The sequence below is a fragment of the Myiozetetes cayanensis genome, unplaced genomic scaffold (assembly GCF_022539395.1).
Source record: "Myiozetetes cayanensis isolate MyiCay16 unplaced genomic scaffold, myiCay2020 scf10, whole genome shotgun sequence".
NCBI classification, from domain to species: Eukaryota; Metazoa; Chordata; class Aves; order Passeriformes; family Tyrannidae; genus Myiozetetes; species Myiozetetes cayanensis.
Genome location: NW_026086605.1, coordinates 23,973,251 through 24,000,810, shown reverse-complemented (window position 1 = coordinate 24,000,810; position 27,560 = coordinate 23,973,251). Strand labels below are relative to the sequence as shown.

Genomic DNA, 27,560 nt, shown 5'->3' with positions numbered 1-27,560 from the left:
ATACTTCCACAATACAGGTTTTCAGTAAAGGGAGGTTGCTCACCTGGTGAGCAACACCTGATGGTAGCTCCGATCTTCAAGGTTTAATTTTTCAAAACTTTCTCAATGGTTTCTCTTTACATATCATAATTGCCTTCTGATGACATCACCAAAAAGCACTCAAGGCTGTGCTGTGCTTTTGGATGGGGAAACTTCTGATGTTTATAGAATGAACAGATTCCAGATCTTCTTGGATACAAACTGTGCTCAATTTTGAATTGTAAAGCCTCTTGTAAGCCTGGGAGGATGCTTCTGCTCAATTTGCCTTGGATAGTTGCAAATACTGAATGATCAGCTTGTGTGTTTTATATATGTGGAGCTTGTGGCAAGTCACCAACTTCTTTTTTTCTTTTTTTCTCCTAGTAGTCTACCTGAAGGTAGCAACTTTGTTGAATTAGTTATTATATTACAGGACTGTGATACTTGTACTTATTAATAGTGCAGAGGACTGAGATAGGCAACTCAGGTTGGGTGGGTGAAGAGGGTTTGTATGGCGTTTTATTTGTTTTCCCAAGTATTAATTTACATTTGTACATTGAGTCCCTTCCCTCTGATAATTTGTCTGGGGAATGGAGAAAAACATCCCTTATGAAGCTGAAAATAAATGACTGACCAACCCCAAACTCATACCTGTCAGGATAGATAACTGGATACATTCAGAGAACATGGAAAAAAAAAAAAAAAAAAAAAAAGAAAGGAGTGCTTATGGGATTAAATCTTGCTTGTTTATTCCATTGTCCTCATACTGAAGATAGGAGCATGTAGGTTGTCTGAATTTGGTCTCGATCAAAAAAGATGAAAGTCTATGAGGTCTTAAATATTTCTTCTGGCTAGAAAAAAGTTTTCTCTTTTCCTTTTTTTCAATTATCTTATTTCTATGCATTTCTTTTTTTTAAGTACTGATTTATTAAATATTTCTGGAAGGATCTCTGCATTTTAAATAAAACAGAGTCAGCATAAACATCTCTAATTAAAAAGCAAATTTAGCCCCTCAAGTGAAAAGTTGCAGGATTTATTTTCCCAGCAGGATAAAGTAGCACAGGAAGGGAAAGAAATTATTTAAAGAGCTACATGCGATCAACCCTCTTTTCAGTTGAAGAATTTAGATTTTATCTGAAGTTTTCCTCTGATGTTATTTGTGAAAGAGAAGAGGTGGTTATATGCTTTTGTACAAATTAAAACCCTTTTGGGATTTGTTGCATTGTGGATTTTGAAATGTGAACCACTTTCTAATGGATCCAAACTAATAGTCACACTTGTTTCTGTCATATCTTCTAATGTACTCAAAATGTCAATTTTTGGAAGATATTATCCAAGCAGAGAGATGTACTATTTCCCTTGAGGAACTTGTGGTTTACAGTATGATTAGAAAAGATGGAATTGTTGAACTGAGTTCCAGTTATCTGTTTGCTTTTACATACTTTGGATTACACAATTAGACTTGCTTTTTATTTTATCCATCATGTATTCCTAACATTAAAATCCTGCAGCAACATAAGAACAGATGGATGTGGAAAAATTGTAATTGAATGTAGCCTAGTTGTTTGTAATTTAAATATCTTGAATATTCTTGTTTTATCTAATGGCAATGTAGAATCAGAATACTTCTGTAACAACAGGAGATAATGCAGTAGTGTACGAGAATAAAGAAAAAAGTAGTGAAAACCTCTGGTCCTGTAGAGAAGAGCTGCAGTATCAAAGATGGCTGTAATTCATGACAGGGGAGATTTTAATTCTGTACTGCTTCTAAACAGTGATCCTGCTCAACCTCTGTCTTTATTGTCATTTCCTAAGCACTCTTTCATACTACAGAGTAGCTGACTTTGGTCTTCATTGTAATGACTTTAAGATATTTGGGGCTTACAGGTACAGCAGCATCATAATTCATCTCACTTTGGGTTTTTTAGTGGGATTTTTTTAGAGGGAAACCTTTTCTTTATAGGCGTTGCATGGTTTTGATTATGATTTAATCAGTGCCTAATCATATGTTTGTTTCATGCTGAAAACACTATGTGTGTGAGGAAAACAGTAGATGCAATGAATGTTTACCTTTTCTTTCTTTTTTCTTTTAAACCCACTGTTATTCTCCTTATGCTTTTTCTTGTTCCCTGCACACTGTTGAACTCACTGCTCTCGTGGCTACTGTTGAAATGGGAATCAAAATGAAACACTTGATCCTGATGACAACTGCTTTTATTGATACCATCCCCTTTCGGAACATCCGCAGTGTCTTCAGAACCATTCAAGGAGGAAGATGTAAAGAAGACTGATATTCTGAGGGCTTAAAGTAGAGCAGAGGTGACAAAGCCTGCTATTAAGCCTGCACAGCAAAGCCTGTTCAAAGCTACCTTTGGAGGCACAGTTTTTACTGCCTTTTCTGTTGCTGATGTGGAATCAGTGAAATGTGGATGTTTCTGTGTTTAAATGAAGAGGTTGCAAAGTGTTACACAGTCTGCTACACCTGACCACCTGGCATGATTATTTAAAGCACATTTGTTCTGGCATCAGTAACTGAACCTGAATGTTAAAACTGTCCTCACTCAACCTTCATGCCTGACAAGTGGTGCTGATGGGGAAGGCAGTATTCTTATCTACTTCTCTACTCTGAGAGATGTAGGTAAGAGATGGTTAAGGGGAAACCAGACTTCTCTGACAGACAAGTGACTTTGCAAGCAGGACAGGTCTTGGCTTGTTTATTGGCTTAGTCACACATCTTGGATAGGAGGCCACTGTTTCTGCCCTCAACAGCTCTTTACTTGTGCTGTTCAGTAAATCATGTTCTTCTGGTTGCAGTCTTGTTTTCTTTTATCTTCTCTCCTGTCACTGTTTTAGTGGACTAGGGCATTGCATTTGCATTTGGAATAGCCTGCTGGACATCGAGTGCATTTACTGAATTTTTAGGCTGTGTCTCTTCCATAGACTCCAGGGAGGTCTGCTGCACCCCATTAAGCTCAGTGTGTGCTGTCATGTGATGCTAATGCTACTGCTTCCTGGTCAGACTGTGATTTCAGTCTTTTGTAGGTACACTGTCAGTGCACTTAGCTTTAGAACTTTTTCCAGAACTGATAGAGCCAATAGCATTTGACTATCTGTATTGCAGGCATCCTCCCCCTGCCCTCCACCCCTTACAGTTGCTCTTATGGTGAATATTTGAGTTCTAAAAATCCTCCCCTTACTAAGATCTGTCTGTGACTAGTACTTCAAGTTCTCAAATATTCCTTGTCAACTCACTGCAATTGCTTGCTTGGTAACCCAGACCTATGGCTTAAAAGGTCCTACCTAAGTCATTAGCCACTCGGTGACTTGCTAGACCTGCACCAGCAGCAGTTGCTTTCTCCCAAAATAATAATTGCAAAAAAGCTAAAAGGCCCATCTAGCATGTTGAAACCATAACTATGTAGGAAAAATCCTCTCTAGACTCTAAAATAGATTTGGTCTCCAAATGGGGTCTGTCATGAAGGAGATATGTAAAAGATGAAGCCCAAAGAAGCTACTGGGAATATCTATGTCTAAACAAGGAAACTCCTTCAGCATTGCAAAGCACTGCATGGCTGCCTCCCCGCCCTATGAAGCTGCAGTAGAGGCTGGGAACATTGTCTCTTTCCCTCCTGCCATGACCAGGAGAAAAGGAAAAGTAGCAGCTCTCATATCCCGCAGAGAAGAGGCAAAAAGGGGAATGCGTGTCCTAAGTGCTTCCAGATGACTTCTTTTTTTTCCAGCATTCTCTGCTCTTAGCTCCCAGGTAGAGCATTTGTATGCGTGAACGCCCCTGAGACTTGGGTTCTGTTTAGTTACACGTGTTACTTTTGTTTTTAGAAAGCTTAAGCAGTGCTCTTCTGTGTATTCCCTGTGAGTGTCAGGGAGAGGTTGGCTCACACGCTGTGGCGGTGCCTGTGCCAGTGGAGGAGGTTATCAGGCTGTTGCTGCCATCATCACAGCTGAAGGTTACCTCTGGTAAGGGATGAAAAGTTCTCGTGGGTGGTGCAGCTCTAACCAGAAGAGGCATGAAGTTCACCCCTGGGGATTTTTGCAACAAACTATTTTTGTAAATAGTTCATAGATAATAGACTTCTGCAATAATCACCCAGTACAGCAGAGCACTTAAGGACATACTTAATTGCGTTGTTTGAATGAGAGCAGAGGTGTGGTTTCTTTTTTATATCTCTGTGTTTGTCTTCTGAAGAACTATAGTCCATGGTTCAAATATATTCTTAATTGATATTGTTACCTTTTCCAACCCCTCTTCTAAGGTTGTATTGGTGCTTGGAACTTGCAAGAGTTGTCTGATTAAACTATTACCTTTGTGAAAACTGGTACATTTCTGAAAAGATCCTGTAGAGATACACAGAGATTATTGCTGCAGTTTGTCTGGGTTTAGAGAGCAGTCTCAGTTCACTTTGCCATGGATTTGACATTTCCTTTGTCTGCAGCACTTGGTGTGTGCTAGTAGCATTCACACAGCTCTGATGACCTTCCTGTAACTGCAGGTGTCCTGAAAGACACTTAGGCCTGAAGTCTGTAGGTAACAGGGACTTAGATCCCTTTTACTGAGCAGAACCTTGTGCTCTGTGCCTAGAGAATAAATATATGTTTAATGTGGAATTACTGCTGGCAGCAGGATTTCCTGATCTATACACTAGGAAGAGGAAAAAAAGCTGTATTTTTTATTCTTCCTTACTTTTGCTATTTTAAATGAAGTAGAGTGTTGGGGGAAAACTAACTTGCCAAGGAGACAAGAAAATGTAGATTAAATGGTTTAGTGTAGATACATCTTTTTTATTACCATTTCAAGTAACAGTTGCTGTAAACAGAGACGGGAGAAGATTGGATACAAACTCTCTTCTGTATGAAAGTGTGTGTAATTTTTTCCATTTTAACAATACAGCGAAGTTGGGTTTAAAGCCCTTCTGTGACGTACCCTCATGAAACCATCTTGAGACATTTCTTTCCTCTTGTTTTTTCTGAGTGAGAGTTGATTAGAGGCTGAATATTGAAGCACGCTATGAAGAACAATATAAGGAGAGTTCATTTTTTAGGGCTTAGTTGAGAAGTATGCTGTCTCCTTTCAGGTTTGAAAGGAGTTTTCTTGAGCATTATGCCAGTAATGTGAACCACTTTTTCTAGAGATGCATGGTTTGAAAAAGTCTCATCTCCCAACACAACTTGAATTTCAAAGGAGGCACATTGAGTGTGGACTCAAAGCTAGTCCGAACTTGGATGATTGTATAGATACGTCTCCTGAAATCCTGGTGAGCACTAGACATGAGCTGATTTGTAAGTTTTAGCAAATTAGGGGATTCAGACTAGAACCAGCAGGCTCATAAGTTTCCTGAATCAGTTATTATTTATGCCATTAAATAAGGAGAGCAGCATATGAGGAGGTATTATGTAACTAATTTCTTGAATGAGTTGCTGGTTTAGTGCTTGAGCGCTAACAGGGGCTGCTTTTTGGGAGGAGCGTTCCAACTACTTTGTTCCGTTTCTTGTTAGAAAAAGAAGTTGGGCACTTGTCAACATGCTAGGGTTGTAGAAATCAGGATATTCAGAGAAGATAGCTTTACAAGACTAAATTGTACTTGGGTGAGTTTAGATAAGATAGATAGTATCGGGAGAAGGGAGAAAAGCCTTTGGACTTTGATACGTTCCTCCTCTGCTTGGAATCACAAAGAACTGCCCTAAATGGGCCTCTTCATTTCCGTGAGCTGTAAACAGGACAACTACAGTGGTGTGATTGCAGTTATGTTTGTGTTGAGGTGCTTTTCTCCTCGTGTGTCTAATTCTCTGTGCAGGGGTAAGCTAGAACTATGATAAAGTCCTTTGTCCTTCTTTGAAAGTCTCTGCAGAGTAGGAAAGTGATGTGACTTTAACTGTACCATTATCATTGAAGCTGATCAGATCTTATATTTAGACTGTGTTTATGGGTGGGTGTAGGTACCTGAGTGATCTTGATGACTTGTTCTAAAAAACCAGTTTGAACCAGAATGCTTATTTATTATGGACAAAGTTTGACTTGTTAGCAAAAAGCTCAGGTTAGGCACTGATGGTCTAGTCACCCACAGATTCAGGCATGCCCCCAACTGCTTTTGCAGAGGAAACACCCAGTTGCAAGATACAGTGAGTTAATGGAAGGACTGGATGCGTTAAGAGGCTAATCTTGAGGAGTTAATGCTTGCTTCTCTTGTAACCTGGTAGATTTATAGTCTTTTGAATGCCAGTGCCTGCAGTTTTAAATACCTGTAGTTTTTTTTTCCTTTGTTCTTCCATATAGTTTTTTTCTGTTTTTTAATGACGTGGCCTCTTTACAAACTTAATTAGGTGGTTACTTTGATTTATTTCCAAAATTTAAATTGAAGTTTAAATATAGCACTTAGTTGTAGTAATAATGCTAACTTGTTAAATTTTATTTTGTCATTCATATTACCTGACTGTACAATTATTTGATGAAATAATATGCTACAAAGCCCTGTGTATATCTGTACTAACTAAAAGAAGTTTGAATTTCTTAATTGTCACCATTGCAAATTAAGTAAGGCAGCTGTTGCCGATAGAGAATGCATTTGTAGATATCTAGTATTTGCTACCTTTTTCCCACAACAGTTTCTTGCTTTTGACTGCATAGGATAGCATGTGGATATTCTCTGAACATAATTTACTTTCACTTAAATCTTCTAGGGTCGATTGCAAATGAGCTTTCCCTGGAAGGAGTGCTGATAACAGAATGGACAACCAAGTCCTTCAAACTTTAGGCCCTGGTTAGTGTGCTAGGAAAAAAATAATATTTTCTGAGGTTAAAAGAAGCTAGTGAGGAAATTTGAAGGTATTCGGGAATACTATTTCTGTCAAGGTTTAATGAAAAAGAAGGATATTCCAGGAGGTGTCTGTTCCCAACCCAGATAATGACATGTAACTTGGTGCATCATCTCTCTACGGGCCCTTCACCAAGGGTCCTGGAATATCCAGTGAATGGTCACAATGACATTTTGCTGGACACAGTGCAGATGGAAAACTGAAGGAGCACATGCTTGCCAGGTGGATTTACATTCTACATTACCCAGTTTCCCTTCCTAGAGGGAAAGGGATTGGTGAACATCCTCTGCTGTGTTTTAGTCATCTAGGAGGTTTGATGAAAATGTACATCTCTTTTCTTTAATAAACAAAATTAATTATATCCTCTTATATATAATTTAGTGAGTAATCTAGATTAAGGAGATAACAAACAGAAACAGATTTTGAGATTTCAGGAAACTTGTCAAAAAAGGACAATGTTATTATGTTTTATCTTTCCTTTATTTTTGCCTTTGGCTTAGCATACATAATCCAGCAAACAAATATAATGTTCCCAATGGCTAGAAGTGAAAAAATGGATGCATTAACCTTTTTACCAGTGGAGTGGCATAGGTTTCCCCAGAATATATTAATGGGAATTGTTAAAGCATCTATGTTAAAAATAATTAATAAAAATGATGTCTCTATTTGTTTGATAGGGTGGTCAGCTGTAATGCCAAATCATGTTTTAGAACAGAAGACGGCAGTGCTGCATTGATAGAAACATGAGGACCACCTGTACAATCCCCATGAGCTGAAATATATGACAGTTTGTTTCACCTACCTGTATTGAATTTTTACTAGGACTTGTCTTTAAATGCAGCTTTTCCCCATCTGTACTAAATAGTAAGGTTAAACAATCCATAATCACTTATTTATTGCTCCTCCTTTGGCGCATCAGACCATAAAAATATACATTTTTTCTTGTAGTAAAGTTAACAGTGAAGACAACGTGTGCAGGTCTACAATCTGTAAGTTGTTCTTTTACCGGAATCTGAGTAATTTAAGTTTGCATGGTAATATTTTTCTTGATAGCAAGGTATGTTGCTCTTAACCTTAAAATAACTTGAAAAATCATCACCTATCTCATTGAACTATTCAGGACTGTAAAAGGAGGGCATGGGCATACACTGTTGCAGTTCCTAGGTGAAACACAATGTTGGAGACCAATGACTTGTCAAGACAAAGTGCACTCACTAGAGCTAAAAGGCATCCCAGTCAAAAAGCACGAAAGTTAAAGCAGTTATTTCTGGTTCAGAACCTGAATTGCTGCAGGACTTTTTGAATAAGTAATAGCAGCAGCAGTTATGATTTCATCTTTGGTCCTACTGCTCCAGTAGATAGATTTAATCACTTCTGATGTGGTTTCCAAGAGTGCAAGAGATTAAATTAGTAATTTTATAAATTGCAAAGAAAGAAATGAAAGATTGGAAGGTAGGAAAGGGCATTATTTCTATCTCACCTGATATGCTTGAGTTTGGGTTTGTTTGGTTTTTTTAAGGAATTGTAAGCTTTTATACCTCTTTACTTCCAGTTATCAGTAGATAATAGCTGCTATCCAGCTAATAAAAGTTCATGGTAATTGTGCTCTTAAAAACTGCTTCTGTCCCACCTCTTTAGGACAGTATAAGAACATATAACCCTGAGATTAGACCATGGTACTAATAATGCCAGGGTCACAGGTCCAGTTGCTGTACAGACCATTCACTTGAGTTTGGACTGCTTTATGGGTTTGTTCCAACTCAGAACATTCTGTAATTCTGTGATCATGACCGTTGCAAAATAGCTTGAATTCTCTGTCAGCTGAAGCATGGTCAGCATGAGTCTAGCAATGCAAATTCAGGTCTGTCAAGATTTTTAATCATTTCTACACTTCTTTTTGTGAAAAGAGGATGATTTGGCTGAATGCTTAGGATACAGTAAACAAGAACAAATAATGCTGATAAAGCATATGGACAGCAGCAAGTGTATCGTAATGAAAAAGGGGTAAGGTAGGTAAAGAGCCATGTTGTTTTCTTGCCTCTTGTACTTTCCTCTTATCTATCTCACTGCCACTCCTGAAGGCCCACATATTGTGTGCTTCCTTTCCTAGTTCACACTCGAGTAAAAGGTGCAACAGTAGTGCAGTAGCTTAGATTCCTCTTAAAGATAGATTGTAAGTTCTTTTCAGTATAACTTACTGTATTGCTTCCTGACTAAAGAAAAAAAATCTATAGCAATGAGCGTAGATGTTGCTAGAGAGGGTACACTTTGGAACGCATATTTAGAAATATCAGTTTGTAGGTTTATTCTGCTATGAAGTGTTTTGAACAGATATTGCTAAGAAAATAGGAATGTGACAGGTATTTGTCTAGTGTTGTTTTTAACAGGTCAAGATCAGATGCTGGACTGATTGTATAATTGACAAATGGGAACTTCACCATCTAAATTCAGGGCTTCTTTACTGATGTCTCTGGCCTCAGACAGGTTACTTAACTTTTCTCAATCTAAACCTACACAGAAATTGTCATATTAAATCAAAATTAGCCTGACTTTGTCTCCAGCGCTGGTTTTTGCTAAATGTTCCAGAGAAAGGTTCCAAAGTCCTTGTTCATGTTCTGTCCTTAACAAGAGTGCATTCTTCATCACTTGGAATTCAAGGATTAGTAAAGCAATGAAGTATCTATATTTTCCAAAACCACACTTTTACAACTTCTTTATGAAATAATAAGATATTAAAACGTTTTTTCCATTGAAAAGGAAAATGAACTTTGTCACCCATATCATTTCTGTGAAGCTGTTATAGACTGAGGCATTTGGAAAATAAAAGAATGTGATTTTTCAGCTGCTTGATTATTTAAAAAGCTTCTTATTGTTAATTCTGTTTTCATGGTGCCCTAAAAATAGGTGTACAGAATAAGTAATAAAACCGTGTTTAAAAGCAGATAAGGAAGAGTCACTGCTAAGCTTATATCTTTGTTCCTGAAGTTACTCATATCCTTAAAAGTAAATGACTGTGAAACATCTGAAATAAGTTTGACATGGATGGAAGCAAATACCAATTGAAGGTTTTGTATGAGGTCAGAATTTAGTGTCTGAATGTCACACACTTGCAAGAAATTACCATGTCTTGTGCCTTTTTACAAACCTGGCTGCATAGGCTGACAAGAAAAGAATAACATCAGAGACAGAGCATGGGAGACCCATGTGGTGGTTCTAAGCTCCTTGGGCAGTTTTATTTGTTGTAAAGGCAATGGGAACATTACAGTCTGGGTCATTTCCAGTTTTAATCAAACTTTGTTGCTTCCCTGCTTCCCCCCAGCAAATCGGAGTCCTGCCAAAGTCAGCTTGGTTTGGTGCATGGAGATGTGGATAAAACCATGTTTGTCATGCTACCCTCTCATCCAGTGCATTGGATTTCCATCAGAAAAATCATTTGCTGACAAGAAGCTGAATCAGCTGGCAGTCATTGCACTGGGAAGGGAGGTGGGAGGACGAGCACAGTTTAATTAGCAATGGAAATTTGCAGCCAGGGAGCATGGAGGGTTGTTTACATCATCCTTGAACACAGAGGTGTAGCAGAAAAGATTTGTGCAGGCAAAGCACTCCTTCCAGGCTCGGTCCTACTTGGAAAACATGCTTAATTTAAGATTTGGCCGTACTACAGATATAAATGCAATCCTTAGAGATGGATGACCTACCAAGAGCTGTGTAGCTGAGATCAGAAAATCCCCCATTCTGTGAGATGAAACAACTGATGTTCCTTGAATAAACCCCTAGTTCTTCACACACTGCAGCAGGTTCAATATAATTGTCTCTTTGGCCTGTGCTGAATTTGTGTATCTGAGGGAGTAATTATTCTTATTCCTACACAGTTATTTAGTTAATATAGTGAAGTTTGAAAGATGAAATAACCTTCTTTAAGTTGGATTATAAATAAGGGGCGAAAAAAAGAATTAGTGGACTGAAAGCGTATGAGCAATGAGTTCTGTGTGTCTTGCCAGTACAGTCCCCTTGGATACACTACACTTTAAAGCCATGAGCAGAGCATGGATATGTAGGTGTATTTGTATGGAGGAGGATGAGAAGTTTCTGTACAGCCATGACAATTCTGGCAGTTTATCTCCATATAGTGAAATTTGAACAGAGTGTGGTTTTTTTCAGAAGTCATTCAACAATGTCCTAGAAGATATATCATACTTGATCCTTTGTAGTGCTTTCTTACAGAAAGTATCAAGTGCAAGCTTATTTTGGAGGCTTTACTTTGAGCTTATCTGACTTGGATTTTTCAGTCTCTCCTTGAAGTACAGATGATTGGCCAGTGTTATGTGGTGTTTCACAATTCAGAAGTTGTAAAGACAGAAGAGAGAAATGTTCCAGTTTAATTTTGTGCGAATAATTTAATTCCATTCGTCTGGATTTGGCATTGCTGATGAGTATATTGCTGGTTTAGATAGTTGGTGTCTTCTTAGGATGTATAACTCTTCTCTCGTTTTCCTTTCTCTTCTATTCCCCCTCTACCATCACTGTCTCTCTGAAAAAGGAAAGAACATATCACTGTTTCTGTGGGGCTACTGTGTGAAAGGTGAAGGCAAACTGCAACACAGTTCTCTGTTGTCCCTGGAGTTAGCTTCCACATTAAGCAACCAGTTCCTTTCCTGAATTTGTGAGTTTTTAGTGGCCTTCCTGTTATCTGATTAATAAAGAAAGACAGTAATAACTCAAAGAAATTTGACTTGCTCTAATTGTTGAAAATAAGAGGAAGTGAGATTCTTAAGGTTCTGAAGTGTCTACTGTAGCAGTTTCTAAATCCCTCTGCCCTGCCAAAGCTGTTTAATACAACCAGGAACTGATCCAAAGCTTACGTCTGGATGAGTAAAAAAGAAAGCAAGTCTACCATACAAAGACAAGATGCTTATGCTATTTTCCCTCTCTATATGAATGTGTATCTGTAAAAGACAGGTTTGCTGTTTGGTTGGTTGGTTGTTGTTGTTTTGGGGTTTTTTGTTGGTTTTTTTTGTTTGTTTGTTTGGGTTTTGTGGTTTTGTGGTTTTTTGTTTTTGTTTTTTTGTTGTTGTTGTTTTTTGTTTACGTATGAGTAGGTTCTACTGTGTTTCTTGGAATCCTATCATTTCAAGTTGTCATTTTGAACTTTAGGAACATGTCAGTACTGTGCGACTTCAATATTCAAGGTGAATACTAGCAGAAAAATATTTGAGTCAAATATTTGGAAAAGTATGGTGAAAGGCATGTGCACTCCTAGGTGTGAAGTACATTCAGCATTTACTTTGAAGAGTATTCACGGCTTCTTGTAGGATTTAGTGTTCTGATCTTATTTTTTGTACAATTTGACAAGATAGAAAGTGTTAAAAATAGGAAATAAAGTGAAAAATTGTTTGGAGGCATGTGGTTTTGCAACAAATTTTTTTAACTACCATGATTGTATAGCTCATGAATCAACAGGGTGCTCTGGTGCCTTTTGTGGTAGAAACTAGCTTGGACCTTTTTCCTTGCCTTTTTACATGTATCTGAATTGCTGTTGGGATGATTTTGAGTGTATTCATTTATGTGAGAAGGCATCCTATAGAGTGGGGAAATGCTGTCTTGGAGCATTTGCAGGTACTGATGATGTGTGACTGGTTTGATCAAGCATATTGATCACAGTATGCCAAGTATGATGCCACTTTAGCCTGGATTGAATACATGGATGTGTATCAGTACAGTACCTAAAGCTGAGTTTTAATATTGTGAAAGCTGTGTAGAGTCCTCTAGTTATTGTTTGTAATGCTTACTAATACTGCTTCTGATGACAGAGGTGGTGCATGTCACAGATAATGAACTCATATCTTGTGTAGTTTAAAAACAAACCCAAACCAGACAAATGCTACTAGATCTTTTTGTTGTTGCTGTTAGAAGTGAGGAATTATGAATGGGTCAGATGATTCCTCCCCTCTTGACAATTGCAGGTTTTCTTGATAACATGCCATGCATACTGGATCTTGGATTTACAGTTCTCAGCTAATGTTTTAAAAACATTATGTAGAGTCATATTTCTCCATTGATGAAGTCAGCTTGACAAAACCTTTCTGTTCCAGGGAGCAGATTTTAACTCGTTTTAAGTCCTTGCTCAGGCTTGTAATGTGCAGGAAAAGAATACAGAGAGGATCAGTGTGCCTTGAAGATAAATAGAAGAAAAATGAGTTAAGATGATGAGATTTTGAGTCTTTTCTTTCTTCACTCTGAAAATGGCTAACAATCAGTGCAACTTCATTTAGGTGTGGAACTACTATGTAATCTTTTAGAGGAACTGAGCAACTTTGCCTTAAGTTGCTAAGTATAATCAAGTGTCACTTCTTGGCACAAGACTTTGTTTTGCTTGAGTCCCACACAGTTTTGATACCATCTCAGTACACGTTGTCTGTCATAAAGATGTCCTACTTTGTTTAATATATTGATCTGTTTTTTTCGGCTTTCCTTATGATTCTAATCTAAGTCCAGACTGCAGGAAATACTGCAAGTAAAATTAATGCAGAAATTATTTTACTTTTAATAAGCTTTAATGAAAGAGTAATACAGCCTAAATTATTATTTGCAAATATTGGAAATGGAAGCAAATGTGCCCAGCAGATTTTTTTTTCTGAAGCCAGCCAGTGTGACAGTGATAGGCTTGTCATATATGTTGTTATTAGAACTATTTTATCACATCTTGCCTTTCCTTCATCTGACACCACGGTATTTACAGATGTCATGTCTTTCTCTAGTAAAAAGCAGAGGAGACGAGCAAAAAATAGGACTTCTGTCTTATTTTCTAGCCTGTCCTTTCTTCAGTCTATTTCAAAGGTAGATCCATACAGATAATCTTCTCAGCTTTTATTTCCTGAAGAAACTGGAAGAAAGGAAGGAAGAAATACTGGAATATAAGAAAGAGGAGCTATAGGAAAACCAGCTCCTGAAAGGATTGAAACTGTCTGAGCTTGGCTGTTGGGAGGACAGGTTTCACATTCTGGCTAGTGCTGAAAATGGACCAAATTTCTAATGGCTTTAGCACACAGTCATTCCCTGTCTCTACTGTGGTGTGTTTGTCCTGTCTATGAGGGATGGTGGAGCTGTTTAGTTAATGTTTTGAAGTAGGACCTGTTTTTCTAGTTCTTCTTCTAAGTAAAATCTAGCATACTTCTGAAATAGCTAAAATGAAAGGCTTCTCTGTCTGTTGATCTATTAATACATGAAAAAACTTGCTGCTTTGTAGATCCTTGCTTTTAAAATTAGATACTGAAAGTTGCAAATGGATGTAAGCAAATTTTACTTACAAATGAAGTGAAATTTCTAAGTCTGAATGATGTTTGAGGATAAGAATACAATCAGTTAGACAATGAATTAGCAGTTGGTACATGTAGAAAGATAAGAAACCAAAATAGATTCTGACTATTGTCACACATAGTCTTCCTATTGTAGACATCATACTGTATTTTCAGTGTATCTGAAATAATCAAGGTATTAGTTCAGTATTTTGCTGAACTGAATTTTACCATTTCATCCAAATGATTTTGTACTCAGTGCACAGTGTAATGTTAATTTACAAATTATACTTTGGCTATTAGATTTTTATGCTTCAGTGATGTGTGTTCTCTCTAATTTAGTGCATTTGACATCTGCAATATCAAGGAAATGGATCATTAACTTGTCTTGGGCAGAGGGAATGGGGGAAAGAAAGTAATACTGTCTTTATTTTCCTAATTTTAGGGTCTACTTACAGTGTGCTGTCCATAATGCCTTCTGACTCTGAAAGCAGCAGTTCTCTGAGCAGCATTGGTGAGTAAAGTATGTTGTTGAGTGTGTCTTTTGGGAACTGGGAGAACAAATTTTTAAGGTTGTCTCCAGGATTCTGGTCCTAAAATCAAATAAGACGAACTATAAGATGTAACTATCCATCTTCATCAGGAAAAATAAACTTTTTTTGTACAGTGCAAGCTGAGCCTTTTCATGATGGGCTGCAGTTGTTGCCAGTAAAATATCTAACATGGGGATACATGAAATGATGTAACTATACTTTGAGTTACTTAGTCAGATGATGTAAAAATGGAAACATTGTGTTTGTACAAGTCTGTGCATATAAAAATATATATAGACATTTATACATGTGTATGTATGTATTTATGTAGATGTGAAAATTCTGTTCAGAGTCAAAAACATCATAGAAATTATAATGTTAGCCGAGGCCATGGCCTCTTAAAAACTTTTGAAAGCTTTAACATTTTTGTTTTCCTGCGTGCAATTGATTGCTTCATGTTCTCTGCCTTTAAAATCATTGGGAAAGACAAAATACTCAGAAAAAGTTAGAGGTAAAAGAAATGTTATTAGAGGTGTTTTATCCACAAGATGATTTTGGAAGAGCTCTATTAACTGCCAGTTTTCCTCATCTTTCTTTACATGGATTTCACAATAGAATGTATTTGTATAAGTAAAAGTCATTTGCCCTGGATAGGGAATGCAGGCTCTTGCATTTTTAAAGTTCCAATCTGTAGGCTTCCCTGACAGCACCAGGCAAGCCAGTTGACTGTTTAGGGATGTGGGTAGACATCTGTTGCAGTCACTGAGTTGAACTTTTAACTCCAGCATGTAGGAACAAGATTTTAGTGTTGACTGAACTATTTGCTGAAAACACGGGAAGCTGTGACATGTTAGTTTGATTTTAATCAAGATCACACTTGTATGCTCTTACCTGAAGGAAGGGTAGGTGTAATTTGCTATGATTAAATTGGGGCTGGAAATTGGAAGAAAGAAATTCCTAAATTTTGAAGACAAGCAGATTCAAAAAGGAACCTTCCAAAGAAGGAAGTTCTTCTAAGGTGAAATCCAGTAAGTTTGTGGGATGATGGGATGAAGTGATGACTGAGATATGAAGGAGAAATGCAGGTGGTCCTTTCTATCTCTGTATTCCTGATTTTCAAAAGGAATGGTACACTTAATTTTATTTTTTTTAAATGTTCCTTCCCAAAATCTTTTGCTTATAGTTTAAGATACTGAAGTTCATAATTGAATTTGGATCTGTATACTTGACATAAAGAGCTGTCTTCAGAACTGATATATGATTTGGAGTGTGCAGTACTTAAAATTATTTAGAACCTGAAAATTAAGTGCCCTGCTATTAAACAAAACTTGTGATCTACTAATCTGCATAATTATTTATATGTGTTAGGAATTTAATATTTAATAAATTAACAACCAGGGGAATTCTTTGTTTGAAGCTGGCATATTTATTTTTTGGTATGGTTGTAGACTTGTTATTAATGAGTATGATTTTTTTTCCTCCAACCATTTTCTCACCCTTACATCTTGTTCTGCAAGAGACAGTATTTTTTATGTGCTCTAATATCAGTAGAAAAATTGCTTAATAACTAACGTATCCTAATAGATGTGTTTGCAAGTCACTTCAAAGCTGCAGTCAGATTATTTTAATACTGACTAATTTATTGAATGACAAACCATCATAACTAAAAGCATTTGCATGCCAACTCCCATAAGGCTTCATATGACTTCTTTGAATGGAATCCCAACAAATACTGAGGTGCTGTAGCATTTGAGCAATTTCAAATACATCTTCCCCCCACTCTGTCCCCCACTCACTGAAATAATTTTCACAAGGGTAGCTCTGTGCAGTGCAAGTGGTAAGTTTAGCCTGTGAAATCAGTGCATCAGTGAAAGAAGATAAATAGCTCATGGTTTGCAGACATTTTAAGTTTTAGAATATGTCCAGTTTGATATTGGTAGTTATATGTACACACACATGTATATAAATGAATGAGTTCCCCAATCATGTAGACCTTCCTCACAGGACAGATAGGGGATCTGTCTTATTCTACCTGAGCTCAAACCACTGGTTTCAATTAATACCTTGCTTCTGTTTGTCAAGCAGCTCAGAAACAGATTGACATGTATGACTTTTCAGGACAAATGAGAAAGGTATTGGGGCCACTGATTATGCTCAGATAAATCATCAGAGAATTAGTCTTAGCGTTATCTAATTGTGAGAGAGAGTACAATCTTTCATTTGTAGTGTTAGGACTCGATAGTTTATAAATGTAACTAGAGAATGGTATGTCCGTGTACTTCATCTTCTCTTCCCAGCCTTACTTAACCTAGCAATTGTTGGAGATGATTTCTACTGCCAGCATTCTTAATTAAATGATCTTTTTCTGAAATACTTCCAAGTAAGTCAGGAAGTTGTGAAATGGAGATGATGCTACATGTTTTATGGTTATCCTGGGTTTCTGAGTTAATTTATGAAACTTATGTATATAACAATGGCCTTATTTTTCAGAAAAAGACCCTGATCTAAGAACTAGTCCTGGATCTAAATATCTAATCTTAGATCTAAATAAGGTGATTGTTCTTAAAAGATGATTCTGAGGAAACATGGGCTGAATCTCAGTCAAATAAATAAAGCATGGTGTTAGGATTTGGAAAGGAGAAGGGAAAGATGAGACAACATTTTATTACCTGTATAAACTCATGGTGTGCCCAAGTCTTCGGTGTATTTGCGGTTCTGATTCTCTCACTGAAAGCAGAGTGCAACAAACCTGGAGAACAGCAGCATAGATGAACACTTATTGAACACCTTCTGTATGGGGAACAAATGGATCTGCTGGGGTTCTCTCAGTCTGCAGTAACCTCATAGTCAGTACAAGAGGAGAGCAGGGAGTGATGTAATTTGCATAATGTGACTCAGAGATGAGCTTAGGGCTAGTCTATTCCGAGTACTGGGTTGTCTTCCAAGCTTTTTTTCTCTTTTCCTGCCTATATGGGCTTGCAGGGTATGAGGGATGCAAGAAGAATGAACTTCCATCCTCAAGTGCCTGTGTTAGCATAAGCAGTTGAGTGAAAGCCAGTTTTCCCACCTGTGTCACAGCACGTTAGCAACCTTGGAGGAGAAACTCCTTTGTAGTTGTATTTGCCTTTTTCATTTGTATTTGTATGTAAATAAAAAGGCAGAGTGACAGCATGCTTTTCCTGCATATTTTCCTCGCTATTCAAAATTAGTTTAGATGACAATATTTTATTTTGCTCTTTTGCTTACTTCCTTTTCTTTCCCATGTATTAATAAAGTTCTTGTTGTACATGTAAAATAGGTCGTTTTGATGTTATAGAGAGTAAATATTCATGGTTTATTTCTGAAAGAGGTCCAATACAAACTGCTGTAATAGCGTAATACCACCATTGTCCTTCAGCCCCACCTTTGTCCCCCAAAGGAACAAATCTGTATGAAATTGTCATGGTCTCTCTCTGTATTTCCTTTCTCTTTGCTCTTGGCTAATGACAAAGATTTTTGTGTGTAAATAGAAGCATCCTTCTTCTGCCCACTCCCTGTGCCCTGCAGACTCTCTGAATGGAGCTACAATCCTGTGTCTCTGACATCAGAATAATTATTTATGGAAATTCAGTGCCTGTCGTACCAAGCACGGAACAACAGTGTCACTTAGGAATTGGATAGAAACCAGTAACAGAGCTTAATGTGACAGCTGCTGGCTAGGCTCCCACTTGACCAGTCATGATAATGGAGAGGAATAGAACACAGAATCAAGACACTCTTTCTAAAAAAAAAAAAAAATTAAAAAAAGAGAGGCAGTTTGTATAGTGAACTTAGTCATTTGACTTTTGATGCCACAACAGGATTATGGTTTCTAGAATTGAGCCATTTTTTACCTCTCCTAGTACTATAATGATGGTTCAAAGTTTCCCTTCAAAAATGTGGGTTTTCCTCCTCTCCTCAATGCACAGGTGTTTGGGTTTTGTTTTGGTTTGTTTGTTTGTTTTTAGGAAATGTTATTTAATGGAACCCAGCAGTTGGCATGCAGCAGACAGGCTAGAGCTCTGAGAAGATTCTTCACAATAGTTTTTATTATGATTTTTTAACAGAAAGGCATTGCATACTCTTTCATTATTTGAAAATATAAAGAGTTCCTAATGAGAAGATTTTTGGAATGGAGAAGACCTTCCATCTTTTCACATGCATAAATTTCTTCTTTCCACAGCCAGATCTCTTTGCATTGTTTTGGTTACAGCTGTCAATCTTATGTCCTCTTCATTCTACATTGCATATTATGATGTTTATCTTTTAACAGACTATTACCTTTCTATCTGTTCAGTTCTTTGCAAACAGTATCACTTTTTCATCATAACTATTTTTCTTACTCTTCTCTGTTCATATCACTGTGCCACATTTTCCTGTGGGAACTTACAAGGAATCATAAAATGGTTTGAGTTGGAAGGGACATTCAAGATGATCTAGTTTTAACCCCCCTTCCATGGACATGCCAGTCTGTAACACATTTTATGCCTTCTTCTTGCAGCCATAAGGTGGTCATACATCTGTCTCCACCAGGCTTGTCTAACTTTGACTTCAAATGAGAGTATTCCTTGCTTAACACTTTATTAACGTATCAGCCTGGCAGGCTATTTATAGATTGGTTTTCATGAACTGCAGTTCTGGTTGCTTAATCTGAGAGCCCTAATTCTTACTCCAAAGCAAACACTATCAGCTCTCCCGTCAGGTTCCTTCACAACATCTAGTTTTTCATTCCTCATTTTTATGTGGACCATTTTGACAAGTGGCCTTTGATGCTGCTGTGATTTGATTTTATTGCTTCATACTTTCTACAACTGTGTATAAGAAAGTAATTGTTTTCATAATTTGTAGGAACTCTTTATTTGCAGGTGCGACTTATGGTGCTCAGTCAGTAAAAGACAAACATTGTCCTTGTGTGAAAGTTATTTATTTCCCCCATGACAACCTATAGGGTTCTCCATTTTATTTCTTACCTTTTTTTTTTAGTAGCACAAGATTTGTTTGCTAAGGATACCTCAACAGTTAACACGAGTCCCCCCACAAAGGGACAAGTGACAATATTACACTTGCTGGTAGGCCATGAATGAATAAAGTACTAGGAACACTACCAGTACACCACATCAGAATCCTTTTCTGTACTGCAGTAATTGCCTTTGATTGTCCACCTCCTTGCCTATCAGTTTCTCTATTCAGAAGTCATTTTCCTGTAAAATTTGGTCTCAATGATTGAATTAAAATTCTATGTATAGATTTATTTCCTATGTAGTAAACTAGTTTACTGGAAACAAGACTTTTAACTTGGGAAATGAACAGTCTCTTCCACACACCTAAAGTAAATTCACTCTCTTATTTTACTCTGTTCATGAACCATGTAGCTCTTGCTAGGATTGATCCCTAATATCTCTAACTAATTTTCAGTGTATTTGTTAGTAATCATCTCCTCTTAAGTAATGAGCGTTAAGTAATAGATTATTATCATTGTCTTCTTTTGTGTCCATTTTCAGGCAACTGTGGGTTGACATGAGTCATGCAAAGGGTTCTCTCAACTTGTGTCACTTCAGAAGTGCTCAAGATTACTCAGTGGATGGCATGCCCTGTTTGAAGAAAAAGGAATGGTGACAATTATACACTTAACTTTGATCATGTATACTGACACAGTCTTGGAGAAGGGGCAATAGGGGTTTTGTGGTAAGAGAACTACTAATGAATAATTGACCACTTACTATAGTATCTTCTTGGCATTTATCTGCTCCCCAGAGGGATTTCTGAAGATTTGATTGGTCTTATTTTGTTCCATTCTGTTTTGAATGGAAATACAGTGTGTGAATAGCCATCTCCTGCACTCCAGACAGCACCTCTGAAACATTTCACTGCTCCCTGAGGCCATTTATCAGTCTGTGCATTTAGGAAATCCTTTTGGTGTCAATGGTTTTCTTTTGGGGCTGTAAAGTGGTATGGTGAGCCAGTGCTCAGAAATCCTGCAGGAGAAGGTGTGAAGGACTGAGAACTGGAGGAGTCTCATCCCCTTGGTCGGTGTGCAGTGGTTGATCATAGTCACTGGGGTTCAGATTGGACACTTTTGTGTAGGCTATGCTTTCAGTACACAGTTGGAAGCCTGACAAAGGTAGGGTTTGATCCAGGGAGCTACCATGTATTCAAACTGAGAAGCTTCAGTTGTTTTTTCCTTGGTTACAGGAACAGATTTTAATCTCAGTTGTATTTTAGCTCAGCAAAGTTCTGCAAGGACGTTTGGAATTGATGTATCTGCCCTTCCCCACCCTATCCCCCCTGCTATTTTTGAGTTGTACATTTTCTTTCATGTTGACCTTTCTAGAATCACTGTTCAGTTCTTTCTATGGTCTTAAATTAACTTACTGAAGTTGAAAGTTTGTTTTAGGTGCTCCTGGCTTTGTTTAGCTTGCTACATTCTGCATTAAAGTAATATATTGAAGAGCTACGCATTCTTTTGCCCTTGCACATTACATGATCCTCACTGCTTTCATAATCTATTAGGTTTTCTGTCTGTCAGATGAAACTGTTTCTGCAGTTCATTATTTTACCTTTCAATTTTCTTTCCTGAGTGTACCGCTGCTTGTTTTTACTAATGTTCTATTTCACCTGCTTGCAATTATGTTCTGTGCTCTCTGCTGTTTCAAGATCACTTGAAAAGATCTATCTGAAAGAATGTATCTAAATGATAATTTCTGATATGTAATCCTGTTCTATCCTCATAAATTATTGAAAGAAGGTAAATATTTTAGAATGCATTTCCTATGGCAGTTTTTCGTCTTCATCACTTACCTAGCTTGGGAAGAAACCCTGTTGATCATTCTTTGCAATACATCTTGCAAGTATTTTTTAACATTTTCTATCATGATTTCCAGAGCCATAAAGAAATAATATTCTGAACATCCCTATTGATTTTATTTTTTATGAAAGAAAACAATGAAAAAGGCTTGACTGTACAATTAGTCTCCTGTTCATTTTCAAACAAGAAGGAGCACAAATTTGTGAGTTTAAGAAAAATCATTGTGAAATTCAGGCATTCTGTTAGCTGGTGACAGATTACCTTTGGAATTAATTGAATCCGAGTGCATTTTTCAAAGACTAATGAATTTATGAGTTTATTATAACTCAAAGTACGTTACTGATATTTCTTAAAATTAGCTGTTTCTGCATTGGTACACATTTTCTCACCTCAACATTATATTATTATTTGGCATTTTGTACATTTTGGTCTGGTTTCCACAACCTGATTTCCAAACCTGTTTCTCTTTAAATGTTTTGTTATTCTTCAAAAAATATACTACTCCATCCCCAAATATGAAGCTAACTAAGCAGTGGTTTCTGTGTGGACATATTATCTCTTCAGTCACTGTCAATTAGAATAATCATCAAGAATTATATTTGGTATGTGCTACATAATGGGTCTTTGTGGTTTCTGTCAAGTCCAGCATTTGGACTGTAATATGGAGGATATGATCACTCCAGCTCCTGTTTTTAAGGCTTCTCTTTTATACAACCCATGATGGAATTCCTGCAAAATCTTGCTTTGGATTAAGTCAGTGCATGCTCAGGACTCAGTGAATGTACTGCATTATGGGCAAAGTGCGTTCTCACCATGCAACACCTCCCTGCTGTCGGCTGTTTCAGGAGTTGATAGAGCACTGCTTACCTGGAGGCTGGCCAGGGAGTGACTCCCATGCAGTCAAGTTCTCAGAATCCAAGTGCAGCCTTGTCAAAAATGAGTTGTGAGGCTTATCAAAGCAGATGAATGAGTTGCACTTGGCAGGACATGCAATAAATGCCTTTTCAGAAATCCAGGTTGTCTGAGAAAGCAGGTGAGTTACTGAAAGGTGGCATAATTTAGATAATGGAGATTTAGCCTTTAGACTTATTTGTTTTAAGACCAGTTTGAGTGGTTAGAGTGCAGAAAGGGAGGTACTTTTCTATAAAATAGGCAGTCGGAAAAAGAATACAAAGCTGGAAGCACAGGTCACTTTCCTTCTGCTACATCGGCTGTCTGATGTGGCAAAAGGATTTTAGCATTCAACTATAAAAGCTCCTGGAGCCCCTGGTGGTCCAGTGGTAAAGGCGCCGCGCTATCACCGCGGAGACCCGGGTTCGATTCCCGGTCAGGGCCACTCCCGGGCAGGTGGGGCTCGTTAGCCCTTAAAGGCAACCCACCTACGTCCTGAGGACCTCGCTGCCACCGTCCAAGCTCGCTTGGCCCCGGCAGATGAACCTTAGGATTAAAGGGTGGGCTCAGTTCCGCGCACACTGTGTCTCACCTAAAAAATCCAATGCGCAGGCTGGAAGGTGGAAAGACCTTCCCCGGATCTTCGCTCGCGAAGACTGGCCATTATTATTATTATAAAAGCTCCTCTAAAGGAAACAAATACTATACAATTTTTCTGATGAAAAAGGTGTTTACTGAAGGTGTTTGTTTTTTAAGCATTCAGAAATATAATGTAAGCTTTATAAGAACTTGTGTACAACTATTGAAAATGTAAGGTTGTTAACATATAAAGCAAAGATAAACTTTTGGGTCCTCTTTTAAGAATAAGAGTGGATATCTGTGTTTTTACAGCACTTAACGACCATACATCTTGTGACTGATACTGTGAGTTGACACTACCATTGCAGAGATTAAAGTATCTGTTGATGTGCTTGTAAAAATTGACAAGTTAATGAAAAATAACCCTTTCTGGTACTAAGACTAATGGCTTCACATTAGTGAAGAAAACTTCTTTCCTAAGGCTAATTAGCCTGTCTTTATTTAAAGCAGACTTGTGTTGCTTGGCACAGTTTTGGGACTCTGTGAACAAATGTTCTCCTTGCCTGAAGAAGACTGTCACTCAGATGCTGTCCAAGCTGTGGCGGGAGGAAAGAGGTAGAGGAACAGAGGTGTAACTCTGGGCTGCTTTTGCTGTGCTTAAAGGCTCCCGGGACAGCTGTTGAATGCTGCTGTAGGTTTGTGTAGTGGACATTGTCCACAGGGCTGCTGCTGGAGTTAACGCTGATACTGGTGATGGACCGATTGTTAATCCAATGCCCTTTTCTCCATGTAAAGCGCACCAGCCTTCCTGATCCATCTCCTCCTTCCTCTTGCATCCTGATCATCTATTTTGCTTGCAAGCAGACCCAGGATAACATAAGCTTTTGAACTTCTCTATAAGGATGAGAAGGGCTTTTTCCATGTTACACATATCCTGATATGTCAGCTCAAGTGAGATGATGTGCATGTTGCCACTGAATTTACCGAAGACCATGCAGCTTGAATTTGGTTTGTCTGCCTTTACCTTTCAGCTTGTTTATGAAATTCCTTGCTCATTGATGTGTCCAAACTATTCCATGTGAATACATACTCTGACTTTTTAATCTATTTGTTTCTTTCCTTATTTATTCCCTATATCATGAGCCCAGGATAGTGCATTTGTATCATTACTGGTTTCTGTAAAACCCTGCCATAGAAATTATGTAGACTATTTCTTGTTTAAAAGAAAGGGTAACTGCATTTTAGAAGTGTGAAATCCTTAGTCCTTATGAATGAAGGGGCTCTATCTGGATGGAGGAGTGAAACAAAGTAGTAGGAAAAGCCCACATGCAGCCTCCATTGAGAATTCTTCTCAGTGGTGTGAGTTTGTGTCTTTCTACAGAGTGCAGGTCATTTGTACAGTTTTTTATTTCTTCAGTTTACTATTAAAGCATTTGCATACATTACTATGCAATAGTTAGATTAAAAGAACAGTCTGTTTTCATAAATTCTTGTTTCATAATTACACTAAGAGCTAAAAGGAATAAAAATAGGGATCCTATTATTCTAGATGCTGTATGTACGATAGCCCTGACACTGCAGTTATTTTGGTGTGGGAATTTTAAAGCACAGGTAGTTCTACTGAAAAGTTGGAGGGAGTTTTTACATTCTACAATATCTTCATGAACTGGGTTTAGAGATAAAAAGCCAATCCTTGCAACTCATTAGCATTTAAAACAGTGAAATAATTTTGTTTGAAATTCTTTCTTAAGACAGTGATCAGAGAGCATTATTTTACTCTTCTGTCTTTTGTTTCTTCATTAATGAAAGAAAAGGCATAATAAAAGTACATCCTAACAAGTTAATACACATATCAGCTACTTGTTTCAGTTTTATAATTATGTAAACTATTTCTAGAATTTCTCATTTGGGTAGAAAATAATCTCCTGTATACATTTAAGCCTTTAACTTTCACATCTGTGACTTGTATCTTTGAGTTTCCTCTCGTGTGTTTGAGAGACACATGAGCAAAACTATGTTTACAACTGAATTTTAAATGAGCAGAACTAAAATTAAAGTTGAATTAATTGTCAGCATGTTATGAAGCAATTTACCAGACTCTCATCTCTTGGGTGGAAGAAGACATCTTTTTGTTGGTATTGTTCTCTGAGGAGACAGTAGGCATCATCATCATCTCTGATATTAGGAAAACTGAGAATTAAAAAGCCTTCCAAAAAGCTTTAAATGTATGACTGCCCCTTAGAGGAAATTTGCTGTGTAGTCCATCTGCAGGAATTGCAATGTGCTTGTGTTAGACAATGTTAAAAAATAAGCCCATTTTTCACGACTTGTTGGCAAGTCAAATCTTTAACTTCATGTACCAGACTGAAAAATTGTGACCTGTGAAAGCACAGAATTGCACTAAAAATAAATACTGACTGTACCACACAACAGAGTAGTATGTCTATGTTGCTAGATAAAAGAAGAGCAAAAGAGCCCCTGTGCTGTAGCAGTTTCTCTGCTGTTGCTGGTTTTTTAGTTTTGTTTTTTTTTATTTTTATTTTCAGAAGCATGGACATGGTTCTTTATTGGAAATAATGTCTTTAGCTATGACTTGTGTCACTATGGTGGTTCCTGAGGTCTTAGCAATTGTTGCTGCAAACTTGCTTTGCCTTTTAGGCAACTTGTAAGTTCATGAGTGAGCAATGAACCTACTCATGCAAACTTAACTTGCAACACAGGGCTTTTCTGCTAGCATGGAATCTGACTGGAAATACTCTTTTGTCAACTCAATCATGAAAGCTTCCATTACGTGTTTCATTTTTGAACAGGATTCTGCAACCAAAAATACAGGATTTTTTAAATTACTTCTTAAGTGAAGTTGTATTGCTCTTTTGAGGAGTTCTCTCAGTTGCCATGTACTTATCTCTTTGTCAGGTACGACCGGTAAAGCATCATCTCCACCACCTGTAACAGACACGAGACAGATGAGTGAGAAGCTGGAGACGATATTGTATCAGCTCCGTCAGGTAACTCGAGAGAGGGATGAGCTGCGCAAACAACTTGCACTTTCATCTCCTGGGTCCACCTTCGATGACTGCAGGTAAACAGAAAGGAAATGTGACATTTGGATTCAGTTCTCAGTACTGTTTTCAAGTGTCTTGACTTGTACTTGCCTGTAAAGCATTAAGGAGCTTGCATTATGTTGCTTGTAATCTACTTGCATCCTGGTGATGGGTGTGTTTCAGACATTGATGTTTCAGAGCTGCCTGTTAAATGCCTACTCTCACTTTTGTCCAGCAATTTTTCTGTGGGAGTGAGGGGACTAGGTTTCATCTCTGTTGAGAGAAGAAAGCAAACAAGTTGTTTAGGCTTCCTGGGTTTTGTTGTGGGAAGAGAAAGAAGACAGTGACTGAAGCATTTGGTGTTTTGAAAGCAAGAGAGAAGAAAGGGAAATAGCTCTGAATACTTGGCTGGAGAACAGAAATGAGGAGAGGAGAAAAATATCAGCTATTCCTGAGCTTCTGCAGCAAGGAGAGAGAGGTTTGGATTTCTGTTGAGTAGACTAAGTGTTTTTTAGAAGATAAGCTTTCTGGTATACATATATTGGGGAACTGTGTAGCAGAAATACATTGAGGGTAATGACCTCTCCTCCACTGAGAAGTTGTGGGTGATACCAAATTAAAATAACATCTTCAGTTAATGGCCAGCAGTCATATATAGCTCATTCTAATTTGAGAGTTGACATGTTAGGAGGAAGACAGTACTCAGAGTATGAGTTAATTGTAAATAAGGGTTTTATTGGGTAGAAAGTAGAATTAATTTATTTTAGAGGGTTATAGATCTGCTAATGTTTATATGTGAATATGTACACTGAGTACTTTTTGGTAGGTACTTTTTGCCTGCAGTAAGCACATGTATGAGTATATTTAAACCTTGGAAAAAAATTGTCTGTCACTGAATCTGAAATAAGAGCAAAGAACAGATTTTCTGGGAGGTGGTATCACGATGCATAGCTTCTCTGAACTTGAGTGTTTTATTATTGTTGTTTGTTACTCAATCAGCTCTATCTGTATGTGGTCAAGCAGTTAATTAAATTTTTTGTCTGTATGAGATGAGGTCAAGATTTGACTCAGTGAACTGGAATTGGGAGAATCTAGACCTTTTATTAACTCCATAGCTACTCATCTTAATGCCCCCTTTCTCCCTCCATGAGTTCTGAGGGCTGCTTTAAGAGCGTCGTCTTCTGTCTAACCGTCTCAAAGCATTGTGGAGATGGGAGAGGAAAAGATTGTCAAATGTCAACATCTTTTGCATAGCTTCCAGTTACTTACTTACACTGAGGGATTTCTTCTTTGAAGTTACTAGAGCTTAGGCATTGAGGATTTTATAGCTCACAATAATCTTCTGCATAATCCAGGATACTATTAATAAAGTTCTGATGAGCTGTCCTCTGGACTGCCCTAGTTTTCTCTTTCTTTTCAATCTTTTGCTTTCAGTGTAGGATTTCTATGTTGTAGAAAACATAAATGTTTACAGCTTCAAGAACAACTCATCAAAATGAACATGGTATTTGTAGTCCTTGGACACTAGTTAGATTGAGAATGCTGTCTT

The 27,560-nt window shown here is 37.6% G+C and overlaps 1 protein-coding gene across 5 annotated transcripts in view; it reads left to right on the top strand.

The window, feature by feature from the left end:
- The window catches only part of DLG5 (discs large MAGUK scaffold protein 5), a 107,100-nt gene that overhangs the window by 25,772 nt on the left and 53,768 nt on the right, over nt 1-27,560 (top strand). For all 5 annotated transcript variants that reach the window (XM_050305286.1, XM_050305283.1, XM_050305282.1 and 2 more), the window contains exons 2-3: nt 14,587-14,655; nt 25,884-26,049. In XM_050305286.1, coding sequence (XP_050161243.1) covers nt 14,587-14,655; nt 25,884-26,049 — 235 coding nt within the window. The remainder of the gene's footprint in view (nt 1-14,586; nt 14,656-25,883; nt 26,050-27,560) is intronic.